Source organism: Ctenopharyngodon idella, chromosome 8 (assembly GCF_019924925.1).
Source record: "Ctenopharyngodon idella isolate HZGC_01 chromosome 8, HZGC01, whole genome shotgun sequence".
Taxonomy (NCBI): Eukaryota; Metazoa; Chordata; class Actinopteri; order Cypriniformes; family Xenocyprididae; genus Ctenopharyngodon; species Ctenopharyngodon idella.
This window is the reverse complement of record NC_067227.1, coordinates 11,183,462-11,200,899: the sequence shown is the minus strand read 5'-3', so window position 1 is coordinate 11,200,899 and position 17,438 is coordinate 11,183,462. Positions and strand designations below refer to the sequence as shown.

General features: G+C 36.6%; 1 protein-coding gene across 1 annotated transcript in view; it reads right to left on the bottom strand.

The window, feature by feature from the left end:
• The window catches only part of LOC127517682 (protein bicaudal D homolog 2-like), a 22,261-nt gene extending 5,422 nt beyond the window's left edge, over nt 1–16,839 (bottom strand). Inside the window, exons 1-8 of the mRNA XM_051903662.1 lie at nt 16,684–16,839; nt 14,197–14,479; nt 10,060–10,272; nt 8,867–9,019; nt 5,821–6,270; nt 3,211–4,068; nt 1,475–1,654; nt 1,084–1,235 (exon numbers count right to left, since the gene is read on the bottom strand). Of these exons, the coding sequence (XP_051759622.1) occupies nt 1,084–1,235; nt 1,475–1,654; nt 3,211–4,068; nt 5,821–6,270; nt 8,867–9,019; nt 10,060–10,272; nt 14,197–14,421 (2,231 nt within the window). The 5' untranslated portion in view covers nt 14,422–14,479; nt 16,684–16,839. The remainder of the gene's footprint in view (nt 1–1,083; nt 1,236–1,474; nt 1,655–3,210; nt 4,069–5,820; nt 6,271–8,866; nt 9,020–10,059; nt 10,273–14,196; nt 14,480–16,683) is intronic.
• Between the last annotated feature and the right edge of the window lie 599 nt (nt 16,840–17,438).

The following is a 17,438-nucleotide window of genomic DNA, read 5'->3' as shown; positions in this document are numbered from 1 at the left end:
TATATATTAAAATAGAAAAACTTTATTTTAAATTGTAATATTACTTCACAATATTGCTGTTTTTACTGTATTTTTGGATGATCAAATAAAAGCAGCCTTGGTGGGTATAAGAGACTTCTTTCAAAAATAAAATTCTTACAGAGGCCAAAATTTTTAACTGTATTCACACATTTTAATGATAGTAAATAACATGCACAACAAAACTGTGGCAATAATATTTATTTTAATTAAATAATATTTATTAAAATTATATTTAATCAACTAATAATAAAATGTTTCAACAACATTAAATTTCAAGTTATGTGATGGGTTGCAATCTCAAAAAAAATGCAATTATTTCTACGTTAAAATATTCTAAATTATGTTTCATACTATACGAGTTAGTATAAATGTTCCATGAGAGGTCTAGATTTTTCCTTTTACAGTAACTTGACTCAAAGCGTTATCCCCGCTTCCACTACTCAGTTCCCTTGACACTTGATCTATGACTTGAGCTCAGAGCGAGCTGCCCTCGTCTGCACACGGGATCAGAGAGCGTGCACGTTAATCAGCATGTGAGAGGAGCTCGTGGGAGAACGGGCCTTGAGATTATAATCTTATTAGCGTGCTCTTAAAACAGGGTCATGACTGCCTAATCTCTATGACTCTGTATCCCAAAGACCTCTCATATGTCTTTCTACAAATGTAAACAAACACTGTCTGCAATCTTTCACCATGATGCAGGTTTTACTATGACTATAAAGCCTATACAAATCCTTTTATCACATCAGCAGATGATTTCTCAGCTATCCTCAGACAACCCATCAAGATGATTAGATGTAAAAGTTAAAACTAAAATTGATTAGTTTGTTTTCTAAATTGACAGGGGAAATCTGGAATTTCAACTGGGAGAATCAACTTCTCCCATGAACTCATCTGCATTCTTTCCATTAATCAACCCAGTATTCAAACAACCAGTTTAACACTAAAACCCCTATAAACACTCATTAGAAAGAAACTATGTGCCGCACGAACGATGACCTGAGAAACTTCCTTGGCCTGTGAGTACACAAAGCACTTTGCGCACGTGTAATCCCATCATACCTGCTTGCGAACATGACCCGTAGGGAAGAGAAGGTGGCTGCATCCTCCTTCAAAGCCTTCAGTTCATTTCTAAGTTTCCTCATCGTCTCAGACACCATGCTTTTCTCTGTCTCATACTTTGTCTTCAGGTTGGTCAAAGCCAACTCGGCCGTCTGGAAAAAAAATGACTAAAGCCATCAAAACATCAAAAGAAACCATGTGTTCCAGTTTAGAAATATACTCTAAACTGCACAGAGTAAAGGAAATTTCACACAACTGTTTAAGGCCAAGTAGTTTATCAACATATGGCCATTTCAAGGGTTGTGTCTGCCTGAAATGTGCTCGAGCACATTTTTACTATTTATTATGCATTTAATTATCTTACACTGTCTTACATATCTAACATCTGTACCTGTTTGTTGGCTTTTAGGACAGTTCTGAGAGTGGCTATCTGCTCTCTCTTGGTACTCAGCAGGGACTTCAGTTTTAAAACTTCCTCAAGCAATGCCTCTGTGTCACGGTCTGAATCAGTGTTTCCTCCTGCTGCTGGGGAGGACAACAGGTTGCGCTGCCTGCACAGGTCCACTGCCACCTGAAAAGGTTGCAAAAGTAAGTAATTTAATAAATAAAATGTATTTAACACATTTAAACACAGTGTTGCTGACCGAATTACTGAACAAAATAAATTATGACAATATAAAATGCATGATATACATAATATAAAAACAAATATTTTAAAAGTATTACTCCAAAACTGCCAAAGAATAAAAAAAAAAAAAAAGCATAGATTTAGACATTTATATAATAATTATTTCAACACTGCTTTGTTTACTTACAAAATTGCAATCCAAATTTTGGTGTTAAAAAAAAAAAAAAAGACTCAGGCAGGCATCCTAATGCAGCCTTGTCAGATCGGTTTATATTTCATGCCTTACCCCCAGCCCCCAAAAAAGCAGCTTAAAGGCTTAACATAAAATAACAGTCCACCCAAAAATGAAAATTCTGTCATCATTTACTCACCCTCATGTTGTTCAAAACCTCTATGAGTTTCTTTCTTTTGTGAAACATAGGAGAAGATATTTAAAGAAACAAAAATCCATACATTGAAAATCAATGGCAGCCAACATTCATTAAAATATCTTCTTTTGTGTTCCACAGAAGAAAAAGTCATACATGTTTAGAATGACATGAGAAAATTATGACAATTTTCATTTATGGGTGAACTAACAGGTCAATAACATGACATGCATATTTTTGTGTCCAAGTGCATTATTTCCTTTTAATATAATTTGATAAACATATATGACATATATCACTTTATTCTATAAAACCTATTTAGTTTGAATGAATTTTTAGTACATTTAAATAATACATAGTAATTTATGTTTTGTTATCTTAAACCCCAAAATATCAGGTGGTGCAACTGTCCGAACAAATGAACAGACTAAGAAAACTAAAAAAAAACTATGGCATCATTTTAGGTTTCATATAGGTTTTAGGTTTCATATAAACCAATTTTATAAATATCAGTAGTTTTAAAGCTGTTGAGATAATTGAAAAAACAGCAATTTGTATATTCTCAAATGTCAGGGTGGCACAACTGCAAACATGGCTCTTTTTTTTAAGAATTGACAAAGTAATAACAGTAAACATGATAATGCATCAGGACCCCAACTGATCCTTGTAGCAGAGAAAAAGGTTTGTAGATCTCTCTCAAATACTGGTAAAACTGCTCATTTCAAGTATGGGTAGGCTGGTACACTTTACATGTCAGGTGGTACAACTACAATATATACATACAACTTTTTGGTTGTACCGCATGACACAAAAACAGTCAAAAAATTAATTTAGAAACTTTGAAAATGAAACTTGTTTAAACACACTGTTTATAACTCAAAAATATGCATTACATCAGTTTTGAAAAGATTTTTAAAAACCTTTTTTGAAGCTTTATTTGTCAATGATGCTAACACATTAAATAAAATGTTCCTTTGATGAGCTATAATCTTGCAGGGCTATTTACTCTTATTACTTTATATTTTTAACTGTCTTTATTTAAGGGTCTTTAGAACATTCTAGCACATGAATGAAAATTGTAGGAGTACAGTTTATTTCTTAATTATTCTACTATAAAGAGTTGAGACATACCTGTAATTGTTTAATCTGGCAGCGAATGACAGCTACCAGATTGCGCACATTGGTTGGGTCCCTGAAGTCTAATGTAGGAGACCCTGGACAACTTCCGCAGCTAGAGGACGTATCTCCACTCCCTCCGCTACCCAAGTCTACTTCACCTGACCGCCTGTGCCTGCGGAAGGATCCGCGATAGTGGTGGGGCTGTGAATGGTTGTGCGTTCTCCCTGCTTGGGCTCCTTCACGATAGTAATCCAGTGTAACGCGGCTAGGCGTGAGGTTATTACAAACACACACATGATGGTAAAGGTTGGCCAGCTCCTCAGAGAAGGCCAGAAGCTCCTCCTGTGCAACACTGAGGTGGCTTTCAGAGTCTGTGGCGACCTGTCGCGTGGCACCAATTTCTCGCTCCAATTGTCCTATTCGCTCCTGGTCCTGACGGCTAGCAGTGATACACTGTCGAATTTTATCAGCGAGTTCTTGCGCCTCACCCCTCCAGCGATCTTTCTCCTGCTTGCAGCGCTCCTCCAGGGCCTTGGAGCGCTCGCCAGCCTCTTTCAGCTCCTCACGCAGATGTGCAAGCTCCTCATTTGCCTCTTGCATGCGGCACTCTAGTACTTCTGTGCTCTTTGCGTCCACTTCGTAATAGTTGATGCCATTTTCGGCCTCTTGGTTCTGAAGGGACCTGGAAGACAGACTCATTCCATTCTCTTGTTCACAAGGCCTTTTTGAGACTGTACTCTGAAGGGTCTCCAAACATTGGGTCAGCTGATCCAGCTTCACCTGTTGCTCACCGAGAGCATCTTTAGACTGGACTAACTGCTGCTGAAGGTCATGCACAGTGCTGCTCAGAGTGGCTTTTTCTCTCTCCACCTGGACATGGATACACAAACAATATGCCTCTCAACAAAAGTATTGTCACAACACAAGGTTTATTCCGACTGACTAATTCAATCCAAATGTTTTGGATAGAAAACACTCAAGAGAAATTATACTTAAAGGGTTAGTTCACCTTCACCAAAAATGAAATGTATGTCATTGCGTACTCACCCTCATGTCGTCCCAAACCCGTAAGACCTTCGTTCATCTTCAGAACACAAATTAAGATATTTTTGATAAAATCCAAGGGTTTCTAAACCACACATAGGCAACAACATCATTGCACCTTTTAAGGTCCAGAAAGGTATTAAAGACATCGTTAAAATAGTCCATGTGACTACAGTGGTTCAGTAAGTACCTTAATGTTATGAAGCGACGAGAATACTTTTTGTATGCAAACACAAAACAAAAATAAAGACTTTATTTAACAATTTTAACTGTTGTCATACGCAGTTGACGTAGTGAACGCAGTGCAGGCTTCCGTGTTTACATCCAAACGCTGACTCCTGTGTCAGCATCACACACACGCATCGTACTGCTCACGTGAACAGCGTCAGCCAATAATGAGTCGGCGTTTGGACGTAAACACGGAAGCCTGGAAGACTATTTTAACAATGTCTTTAATATCATTCTGGACCTCAAAAGGTGCAATGATGTTGCTGCTTATGTGAAACCCTTGGATTTCATCAAAAATATCTTAATTTGTGTTCTGAAGATGAACAAAGGTCTTACGGGTTTGGGACGACAAGAGGGCAAGTACTTAATGACAGAAATTTCATTTTTGGGTGAACTAACCATTTAAGAGACAAGAACTAAAAGGAAGGATCACTTTAGACTAATTTAAGCTAATCCACAATTCTCTTAGATTTGAGTAAGTGTCATAAATGATTAAAATCACGCTTCGGGGGAGTTTCCTTTGCCAATCCCATTCCCCATCTCATTATCATTCATGTCTCTTCTAAATCTCCTATCAAATAAAGGTAGAAAGGCCAAAAATCTACCTTAATAAATAAATAATAAAAATAATGAAAATCCAAATCAATCATACATTTTATTTATTAAAAAAAAAAAAAAAAACTGGCCTATCTGCTAGTAAAGGTAAAAACTGGGTGGATGAAAGATACTTTGTTACTTAGTAAAACTGACATGATGGTACATCCTGAGCAGGAAGTGGTATGAAAAAGGAAGTAGTGCTCATCTGTCAGATGAGGGTTTTATGCATGAAACTGCTGAGTTAAAAATAAAAAACCCACAAGTATATTTTACAGATGTTTACATCATGGGGATTGAATCTTTTAAACTTTGGTCTGCGGTTAGATCTGAAGAGATGGACATCAGCCAAAATGGACCTGGTAACTCTTTGACTTTACTTGTTCCCCTGATTCATAAACATGATCAAGAGTAATAAAACCCATGTCTTATTGCTACAACATTATTATATTATATTATTATATTATATTATATTATATTATATTATATTATATTGCAGCTGGGTGTAGAATTTGGAACGAGCAGTTCCACTGTCCAATAAGAAAAACATGCATTTAATCCCTATTTTGCAAAGATAAATTTGTATGTCAGTGTATGCAAAACAAGGCAGGAAGGAAAGAAAACACAAACACACAAACAAACAATTCTCTCGGATAGTTTGCCAAACTTTCCAGCAGTTAACCTCTGAAAGGGAAAATGCTGCCACAGCTCAAGAAATGAGTGAGAAGCAAGTTGGATGTGAACAGGTTTCCTCACCTGCAGCAGTTGCTGCTTGAGTTTCTGGCTGTCTGACAGGTGCAGCTCACTCAGAAGGTCAGCCACCAGCCCAGGAGCCTGAGGTCTAAGGAACACGTCGCTGTTTCTGGGTGTGGAGCACCGGTTTCTCTCCATCCCTTTAGAGTTATTATACCCACTGTCCATCTCCTCCCCTTCCTCTCCTCCCTCTTTGTCCTTCTCTCCATCCTGGCTGTCATCCAGCTGTAGCTCTAAGTGACAAATAGAGTCAAAGGGGTTGGAGTTAAGGGTGGCAAGTTCTCGTCTCAGGCTGTTCTTCTGCTCCCTCTCCTCTTTCAGGGCCTCGAGTGCCTCATCCAGCTGGCGCTCTGCGATCTCCCTCAGACGCCCAGCCTCTTCCAGCTGTGCCCTCATCAGCTCCAGCTCCTCGTCTTTATTGGTCAACTCCAACTTCACTGACTCAAACTCCACCTGTCGACATAAATTAAAGTGTTTAGTGATAGTAAAGCATATACATACTAATATTACTTGTTGAAAAAAAATAGGTTATAAGGTAGGGCTGGACAATTAATCGAAAAGTAAATCGAAACCGAAATTTCAAACTTCTAACCGACGTAATTTTCCCATGTCGGTTATTTCGTTTTTTTAATCCGTTTAATACTTTCCCCTTAAAAACATACTACCACGTGTGTAGTCACGTGACTCCGCCCCATCCAGTCAGTGGCATGGAAGCAGCACGGAGGCGAACTAGAAAGTCAAGTCAACACACAGAGACAGTGAGCAAGCAGCGAGCCCCGAAGTGACAACACTTCACTAAACTTTGTCAATTCTATATGTTTTTTTTAAGGCCTGCCAGTTTGGACATTGAAGCGATTTTAGACCATCGGATGTGTATTATATTGAGCTACTGCACTGATGCATTATGGCACAAGAACACTCATAAGGACAGCTGCACATCATGTGAAGATCGCGCGCACAGAGAGGAACGCAGAAACTCGTTGTCCTGTGATTTATCACTAAAGTAGCTTAGAAAATCAAAAGTTATAGCATATATTTTTCTACTTTTGAAGTAACTACTTACAACCCACAGCTTCACAATTAATAGAGAGAGACGGTATGACTAATTCACACACGCAATCGCTCTCATTAATGCTTTCAAATAAATGTACAGGTACTGTGCTAATTTATCTGTATCAGATTTACAAGCAGAAATCTGTAAGAAATGTTACGAACCATAGATAAAATAACTGCTGAAAGTGAGCTGTTATGTCAGATCACTCTTTCATTAGGAAAAAATATCCCACCTTTAATAGTCAAGCATATTTACAGTACAAACATTGTCAGTGAACCATGAGGGCAAAAAAAAAAAAAAAAAAAAAATTGTTCATTAATCGTAATCGAGGTAAAATGTTTAATTAATCAAGATTTTGATTTTAGGTTTATTTCGTCCAGCTCTAGTATAAGGATTTCACAGAGACTTAAATAATTAGTTTGGATAAAAAGAAAGTTATTAATTCTTTAACCAAACTTGCCAGTTAGAAATCTGAACATGAAGACCAGTGTTATTATTTACATGTTATTATAGCATTTATTAATATTTTGAATTTTTGTACTTATATTTTCAGTATTCATTTTAGTTTAAGTTTAGTCATTTTGTGGGATTGTCATTTTTTTTTCATTAGTTTTTATATATAGCTTTTTTCTGTAATTTAATAAGCTTTAATTTATTTTTTATTTTAGTTTTAGCAATTTTAGTACCTAAATGAAAATTAGAAATGTTGCCTTGACAACAAACTGAAATAAGTTTAAGTTTTTCATCCAATATTTATATTTTAGTTTTATTTCAATTGCTGAAAATGAATTTTTAGTTAGAAAAATAGTTTTAGTTAGAAAAAATAACAACAATGGTGAAGACACCAAGAAACTACTATTTTGACAAAGGTTACTAGAAATCATAAACTGACTTCCGCTCGTCTACTTCCCATGTAACTGCCTGCCCCCAAAACATACCAGCACAGTGCTAACTTGTTAGGCTGGATTAGCCTGCCTTCCTTATCTCACGTCATATAACACATCATATAACAGCTGATCACAGTAATACAAACAATAGCCATAATATTAACTGATGACTAGTTCCCAATTTGGATGACAAATTACAATAAATAAATTATTTTACTAGGGAAAAACAGGAAGCCAGCTCTGTATCACTTAATGACATCATAGCCATTATTGGACTATTACAACAATCAACTAAATTCACTCCTGATCGTGACGCTCACAATTACATTAAAATCATGCAGTTTGTGAACAACACAACTGAACCAGTTCAATGCAATGATTATACTCTCATTCAGACAAACAAACAAACAAACAAACAAAAAGACCCCATAATATCAAATTATCTCCAAACCAATTTAACATCAAATGGGCTCAATTGCTAACATTCACACAATGTCACACTGCAGTGTGAATCCCAAAACTTGAACTGGTGGCATTAAATCACGACGTGCTGTTAAATTCTTGAGGAACAACACATATTTGTGAGTTAATTCACTATGACAAGTCTAGTTATTAAAGTCAAGTCTTGAGGACAACTCAGCTTATTTGTGTATTTACTGTATGAATTCACCCTGAGCAAACCGGTTTTTAGTCCAATACGGAAGCCGTTCTAGCCTCGGTGTGACTGAATATTCATGTGGGAAGACAAGTGAATAAAACCTTTCTCTTGTGCGTTCCCTCAGAAGGAAGGCTTTGTCAAAAATCAGCTGAGACTGAAGCACTACAACAGAAGTGTTTGTACTGCAGTGACAGCAGCTGCGAGAAACACATTCACAGTCACAAGACATCTCTAGTGAAGCACATTCCACAAGGAGAGACTTATGTTCAGCAAACACGAAAAGAAAGTGCTTAATATTCCATGTAAAATTGCATCAGAGGATTACTATGACATATTTATGGGAAACATAGCTGGCTAATCAATGAGCACAGCAAACAATAACACAGACAATACTTAAATATGAGCCCTATCCAGACTGCAGCAACATCTCCCACCCATTTTCTCACACACCTGGTTCTCCTTAAGCACTGAGACTTGTTTCTGCAGAGAGATGTTCTCCTCTTCCAGCTCACTGTTATCCTGAAGCTGCTGCGCCTCTCGAGTCTTGTACTCCTTCATCTCCTCTCTCATACGGGTCTTCTCCACCTCCAAACACTCGCACTCCTAGAGAGCAGAGGTAGTCAATCAGGGCAAGTCCACAGAATTCAGAATAGACTGGACAGAAATAATTAGATCTGCACAGCAATTACATGGTGGTAGCGTCATAAAATGTTGCAGCTGTAAATGTTTTTCCATTCAATAAAAATTCTCGAGGGGATGGTTAACTCAATTTAAATTTCTGTCATAATTTGCACATCCACATGTTATTCTAAACCTTACTTTGAACACAAAAGGTGAAGTTTAGCACAATGTCCTTGGTGCACTTTCCATATTTGTGCAGAGATTGTGAGGCTATTTAGAATAGGAATCATCTCATCTCATTATAAAGCAGAGAAGATTTTATTATTATTATTGATTTATTTATTATTATTTTATTAAAGAACTTTCCACATTTCCTTTAGAATTAAAAAAAATATATATTAATTTTATTGTTTGAAGTGCTTGATTAGCTAAAAGTAATTGAAAATGCTTTTTCCCCCACAAGCTCTTAAAATGTACTATATCATATAGTATATATTTATTTATTTATTTATTTTTATTTTTTTGATGATGATGATATCGTTTTTGGCCCAATGTCTCCACAATTTTTGGCTTTGGTCAAGAATTTATTTTAGTGCATTACTACCTTTAAATATGCATGACATGTATACATCTGTGACTTGTAAGCGTATTACACGTGCAATAATTCTGTTAGTAGCTCACTATGGCCTCTCTTCACTTCAAGCTGACTTTGAAACTCAACCCGGTTTTGTGTCACATGATCGGGCCTCATGAAAACAAGGACTCTTATTTCCACTTTTACTTTGATCAGCTAGAAAGCAGACAGAGGGTACGTTATTTAGCACTGTTTCAACTCAGAACATTTCATTTTTTTTTTTTTTTATGTTGTTACACAAATATTGCCTCTTAGTATATGAATCCCATTATACAGCTAATTTAACAAAGTCAATAAAAGCTTTATTGGACTTGTGTCTATGTGGTTAGGAATAGTTAGGCACATTTTTATGTAAAACTGGTCTTCTGACTGATGATGATGTATGTACCTTCTTCAGCTGGTTGGAGAGCCCGGCCAGTCTCTCATTTTCAGCCGAGGCATTGGCCAGCATGACGCGGGCCTGTTTAAGCTCCGCCTGCAGTTCATCCATGCGAATCTCCATGGCCGCCTCTTTACTGGCCGACTCTTGCAGGAGCCTCTCCTCTCGACTTTCCCCATCTGCTGCTGCACGCTTATGGCTGCTCACAGAGTCTGCCAGAGCCTATAAACATATACAACAATCAAACCCTCTCATCTCCAACATAGCCAAGACACTGAATTACACTAGAAGAGTTTTTGCCAGTTCCCAACAAAAGAAGAAACAAAACAATTTAGTTGATTGACTGAAGAAAAAAAGCAACACTGTCACAATTTATGGCTCTCTGCTACTTTGTGTGAATGTCTGAAATTCTGTAAATGAGAACAGCAGTTTTCAGAGCTGTTGAAAGTTAAAAACTTGTTCGTCTTCAATTATTTTGAGTAATTAGAGTTTACTTGCCAAGCCTATAAACAACAGCAACTGTATTGAGAGCTGGTGAAGTGAAACTCTATATGATACATTACATTCCAGCTTCACTGGCAACCAGAGGGTGTAATTAGAATGTGTTTAATGCATGCTTTTGTGCTTGGACAAATTGTGACAAACATTGCCCCAGACTGTCTCACATTGAATTGAACTGTTACCAGATGAACCAATACTGGACAGGTTGACATTAGCGTAGCCACACACTTTTCTCTGAACATTATAATTTGAATCATGTGAGAACATGTGGGTAAAACATGCTTGTGCTGCTCTATAATTAACGATGAAAGGACAACTGAAGAGGGGGAAGTTAAATGTGCATGAGAGAGCCTGTAAGAGTCATGCAGGATAATTTATACCTCTGTACATTATGTGTATGAGCAGAACATGCTGTTTAAAAGACAGAAATGAAGATTTGCTCTTTGTTCTCCATGTCACCCCATTTTAAGACTAAATTCATCCCATAAATGACTTGCATGTGTGAAACACAAAACACAACATTAGAAAATCTTGGCAGCTCTTTTCCATAAAACAAAATCAGAAGGTGATTTATAAGGCAAAGCTCCAAAATGACAAAAAAGCACCTTAAGACAAGAGTATCAAAAGTGGTCCATGCTTCTGAAGCCATGCAATAATTGTAATTCACTGCAAATTTGTGTTATTTAGTATTACTGAGAGTTACTATTATAGCTTTTATATATATATTTAGAATTTTGTTTTGTATTTTCTGCTTTCATTTTAGTTAGGTGGCTTTCACACTGGGCTCGTCTGCTGCGGTCCAAGCCCGGGCGCGATTGTTCCCAGAGCCCCCCGCAGCGTTGGTCTGGTTTCACACTCAAATTGATTCTATCGAACCCTGGTGCATTTGCGTTCATCTTACGTCAACGACGTGCAAGGCGCATGACAGAAAACAGAATGCGGGTCAATAAATTGTGTTTTTTATTAATGTGGTGTTATTATGGTCAGCAGAGTAAACGACACTTCAGTTTACTGTATGTGCGCCGCATGTAGATGGTTTTCCGCTGTTTACAAGCAGCCTATTTTGAGGAGACAGCTGATTGCCATTCATTTGCCACTCTGATTGCACTCGCAAAGCGCGAATACACTGCAGGCCCATTCCTGCTCGAATCCAAGATAAATTATCAACACTATCATCTCTTACATGTGTTTTATTTAAGTAAATACATTACAATCAGTGAAAACGCATGCGCAGGTTACTTCCTGAACAAGTGCGCACCCGAGTCCCTCTTAGTTTCAGTAATTTTGAGGTGTATTTTTGTTTTTGTGTATTTTATGTCTATACAGTTTTTATACATTTTTATTTCAGTCTTGGTTAATTCAGCAAATCAAGTAAACTAAATGAAAATGAGAAGTATTGCCTTGGCAACCATTTTAAATGGTTTTAGTTAACTATAATAACCCTGCTGCACATCTTTCATAGGAGCTCTCAAATCTAAACACACAAGAACCAATGGCCTTTCGCATTCAATACACTCTTTTAGTCATCGTATGGAAAAGAGCTGCTTGGACATTCTGCCTGAAATCTCCTTTTGTGTTTCAGGATAGCAAGAAAGTAATATTGGTTTTTCATTTGTGGGTGAACTATTGCATGAAAAATATAATTTAACAAGTTTTCATTAGTAGAATCTTAGAGGACTAAACAGGAAATAAAGACTGCAGTGTGAACTACATATACATCTCTAGATGTTACAATACCACACTAGACCCCAATCTGTTCACTCCAGTCATCTCTCTCTACGCTCACCTACTTTGCTGATTTCATGCTCTACTAATCAGACACACAGAGAGAGAAATACATGAGCCTAATCTTCATACCAGAGGGAGTGGTCTACAATATGCCGCACATGTGAACTTCATATAAAATACGAGTGACATTTTAGCCGAAGTTTGCCAACCAATAATGCATAATACAATGCCCTCAAAATGCTGCAAATTTTTGGACTTTTACAGTTCCACATGCAGGGATTTTGGGGCAAGGATTTATGTAATAAATCAGTTAACAAAGAGAGCCAAAAATGGCTCATTCATACCTAGCTTACAGCCTATTAGTTTTCTTCTTTGGCCATGGACCACATAGACTGATCTGTCTGAACAGTGCTTTATTAAAATGGTGGTGTACGCACGAAATGGGAACACATTAATACATATCCTTATCCTCAACAGAAAAATAGGTATGCACTGTCTTCCAATTATGGCAAATAAAAAAATAAAAAAAAACATTTGAAAAAATGGTATCTGATTTTTTTTTTTTTTTTTTTAAATGGGGAAACGAGGCAATTTAAGTAAATAGAAATGACCTGACAATGTGGCAAGACGTCCTTGCATTGCTTTCAGCTAATATTTCACAGGAGCTCATTAATCTAGAGAACGACAGGACACTTTATTCATTATTTCACTGATTTGTCAATGATTATTATCAAAAGAATAACATGCACACCACTAGATCGAGCGCTTTGTTGGCTTAACGAATCATCAAAACTACACCATTTCATCACACAGGGAAGACAACGCTTCTGATCATTCAACAGAAGGTCAAAGAAAAATATCCCTAGGCTGGTTGTGTAACAGCTAAATGACATGTCTTCTCAATGATTGATTGTTACTTGGACAAAATATCTCTATGGAAAAAAGCACTTCAGGAAGCAAATGACAAGTTCAGTGATTCTTAGTGGTTCTGAACTGGTGAGTCATGAACCAAAATTGGGTTGTACATCTGTTCTAATAGGGCCACAATAAACAAAAAACAACAATGCTAAATTCAAATTACAAAATGCAACTACCCATATAATCAGACTTATATAAAATAACCAAATGAATAGGCTTTTCAACTTTTAAAAGGAAAGAGAAAATGCATTATGCAACTCTGATGTCAAAGGTTATGCGTCCACTGTCCAATCAAATTCTATGGTATTTAAGTGATGTGACATGTAGCCAAGTATGGTGTCCCATACACAAAATTTGTAAACCGCATTTCACCCATCCATGTGCACACACACACACACAGCAGGGATTATTTAACCCGCAACCTTATTTAACCCGCAACCTTTGGGTTACAAGTCCGACTCTCTAGCCATTAGGCTACAACTGCCCCACTTCATCAACAAATTCATCTGTTCTCAGATGCCAACTTGTGATATGCCCTCATCTTCAAAAACAATAAACAAAACTACTCAAGGTAATAGGAAATATGACCTAGACTACATTTAACTTGCTTCAGTAATAAACATGGTTTGTGTCGACCACAATATTTTGTGCTGAAAATTATTGGTTGCCGAGTGAATGAAACGACTGAAATTTAAGAGGCATTTAGACAACAAATACTCATACCTACAACATAATAAATAATTTAAATAATTTCTTAAAATGATATAATTTTAAAATGAATTTAATTTAGCATAATAAACCATTTTGGTACAGTGTTGAGTCTCCACTTGATGTCAAATCCAAAGTCTGGATCCTGAAACAATTAATTGCAACCCAATAACAAATATCACTGGGGAAAAAAAAAAAAAAAAGCAGCTTGTTTCATGTAGCAATTCCTCAATACCTAAATTCAAGCTTCTGCCCCTTTTTCCTTCTTTCTATATCTTTCTCCTGACTGACCTCTCTGAGCTGTTGCATTTCCATCTTAAGGGCTTCATGTTCTTCTTCCAGCTGGCTGTGTTTGGTCTTCAGAGCAGCGCTCTCCTCCAGAACAGCCAGGCCGTACCGTGCAGCCTGTAACTTCTCCTCATTGGCCTCCTGGAGTTCTGCCGTCAGTCTCTCCACCTCTGCTTCAAGCCCTCCTCCTCCGATCCCCTCCACCTCTCCATCACTCTCCTCCAGCATCCTCTGCCCAACCTCACGCTCCGGCCGAGAACAGATATGTCACTCCTGTCTCGTCATCCTTGAAGTGAGCAAGAAGACATATGGACTGTAGTTAAGGCCAGTTCACACCTAGAATGATACTTGTAACTAATGATAAATATATTAGCATCCACACCAATGGACTTATAAGCAAGCTCTGCAGTTATGTTGTCTGCCGTTTCAAACGTGTGAGCTCTTTAAACTCGAGTGGATTCTGTTTGGCTGTTAATGTTTTTATTCATCAGCTGGAAAAAAAAATTCTGAAATTGACTCTATTGATATTATTACTCTGTGTCGTTGTTGTATTTCCTATTCTCATAAAATTAGAATGACTTAAAACTTTGTAATAATTAGGTTTGTTTTTGAAAGAAGTCTCTTATGGTCAATAAAACTGCATTTATTTTATCAAAAATACAGTAAAAAATAAATAAATAAATAAATAAAAATAATACTGCAAAATATTATTACAAAAAGTTTGGCGTCAGTAAGAATTGTATGTTTAAAAAAAAAAAAAAAAAAAAAAAAAAAAGTCTCACAAAGGTGATACCCCAAACTTGGTAGTAGTGTAAGAAAATTTCATTAATACTTTTATTCAGCAATGATGCATTAAATTGATCAAAAGTGACAGTAAGGACATTTATAATATTACAAAAAAAAAATACATTTAAAAAAAAAAAAAAAATGCTGTTCGATGAATGTTCTATTCATCAAAGAATCCTGAAAAAAATAAGCAGTAAAAACTGTTTTCAACATTTATAAGAAACATTATTAATAATTTAGCACCATATCAGCATATTAGAATCATTTCTGAAGGATCATGTGACACTAAAGACTGGAGTAATGATGCTGAAAATTCAGCTTTGCCATCACAGAAATAAATCATATTAGAAACAGTTATTTTAAATTAATTACTGTAAATGTTTTTACTCTATTTTGATCAAATAAATGTAGCCTTGGTGACCATAAGAGACTTTAAATTGAATTAAAAGTCTCTTTAAATTGTAATTATTCAGAACTTTTGATCTGTAGCATATTATATATATTAGTATATTACTACCGAGTGGTGATCCACTGCTATTCTTGGTCCCCATCCACTTTTATTGCATTGAAAAAAAGCAGCTTTGACATTCTGCTAAACATCTCCTTTTGTGTGCCACAGAAGAAAGAAAGTAGTGTTGATTTGGAACAACAGCTAAATCATTTTTGGGTGAGCTATCACTATCACATTTACGATTTCGAATGTGTATTACTATCAGTCCTAACGTAATGAACCAATAAGCTTCTTCAAAACCAACTGCACAGCTCAAAGACTTCAGATTTAACATTGTTATGAGATTATCAGAGCTGTTAATCTGACATTAAATGAGACGGTTTGCCATCAGACCAGCAGGACACAACCGAATGAGATTTGCTCTAGCAGCTTAAAAGACTTTTACACTTTCACTCTAGCCAGCTATGTGTCTAATGACATGATGGGTTTACATGGATTATTGAACGGACAGCTCACCCAAAACAGAGCATACGTCATCGTTTACTAAACATCATGTTCTTTCAAACCTGCATGACTTTCTTTCTACTGTGGAAAACACAATGACAATGATGGTCCGAGTCATCATCCACCATTGGTGGCGGAATTGTCATTTTTGGGTGAACTGTCCCTTTAACACCATCCAATATGTCTGTGTAAACCGAGTGCTTCAAAACAAACACTGACAGTTCCTCCTTCCTCACATATTAACGCAAACAGTGCCGATTTTTGGATTTAGGCTCAGGTTTTGTCAAAAAGCGCTATATTTGGTGGCTTACAGACATTTTTTAGTTCAGGAAGTATTTTTAATGCATTTTATTATACTTCATTGCAATAGACGAATTGGGTTGGTCAGGGTACGAAAGCTCATTGTTAGTAATAATAGGTTGTTTTCTAAACCTTTAGGTTTTTTTACAAGGTGACTTTGAAATTATCAAAACATTAGCTAGTTTGCCAATAGTTTGTGGTAGCCACGGTGCTAACATATAAAAATATTACGGTTTTCTTGGATTTAGCTAAAGGTTACAAAACATTTTTTCCTGTCATTATAAAAGTAGCAAATGTTGCCTAAAAACGACCAACCGTCCATTTATTGAAGTATCTGTATAAGCTCAATACATCCGCCTTATGTCTTCATTTGCTACAAGGTTAGCTGAGGAGAAATTGTCAGCTGGCGCTGGCTAAAGATAAGAATGTCGCTTTTAATCGTCTCTTACCTTTAGATTTGGTTGACAGAATCATGCAGTAAACGGATGAAACATGAATTTGAGCTCGAAGGAGATCTGCCCTTTTCTTGCGCGCGCTCCAGAAGTCAGCCGTTTGAATGAATGCACGAGCACAACTCTGAAGAGCAGCTCAACAGCCAATGACGCGCGTCCACTTCCGCCTGTTTTAAAGCGCACGCTCGCGCAGCTTCAGTGAACATGTTACAGCGGATGTGGTTCTGCCGCTGAATAGAAATAAGATTAAGTTGTCACGTAGGATACAATCGTGAAAGCTTTAAACGAATATTTGTTTTACTCAGTTTTCCTTATTGGGTGTCTTAAATTAAGTAACAACCAACAAAGTAAATCTAGGCCTCCCTACCACTGGCACTGATGAGCTGCACTGGCAAAGAAGGCCACAAAAATGTCTACTTTTTGTCATCATTCCTCAAATAACTGTCTAAAAATGAGATGTTATTCATACATTGTTCATGCGACCAAAATAGTCAACATTTATCTTGTCACCATGAAATCAAAATTGAAAATTCTTTTTGTTTTTGTTTTTTATGGAATATTGCAGTAGTCTATTTATTATAAATTATTTTCTGTGCATATCATTATTATTTTTTAATGCAACCTTGTAAACTTTATTAAAAAAAAAAAAAAAAAAAAAAACTTTCCCTCTCTCTTGCAGTGACACCTTTTGACTAAAAAGAATTGATAATATCAGTGATGCCCTCTGTGTGTCTATTTTCCACTTTCCAGTA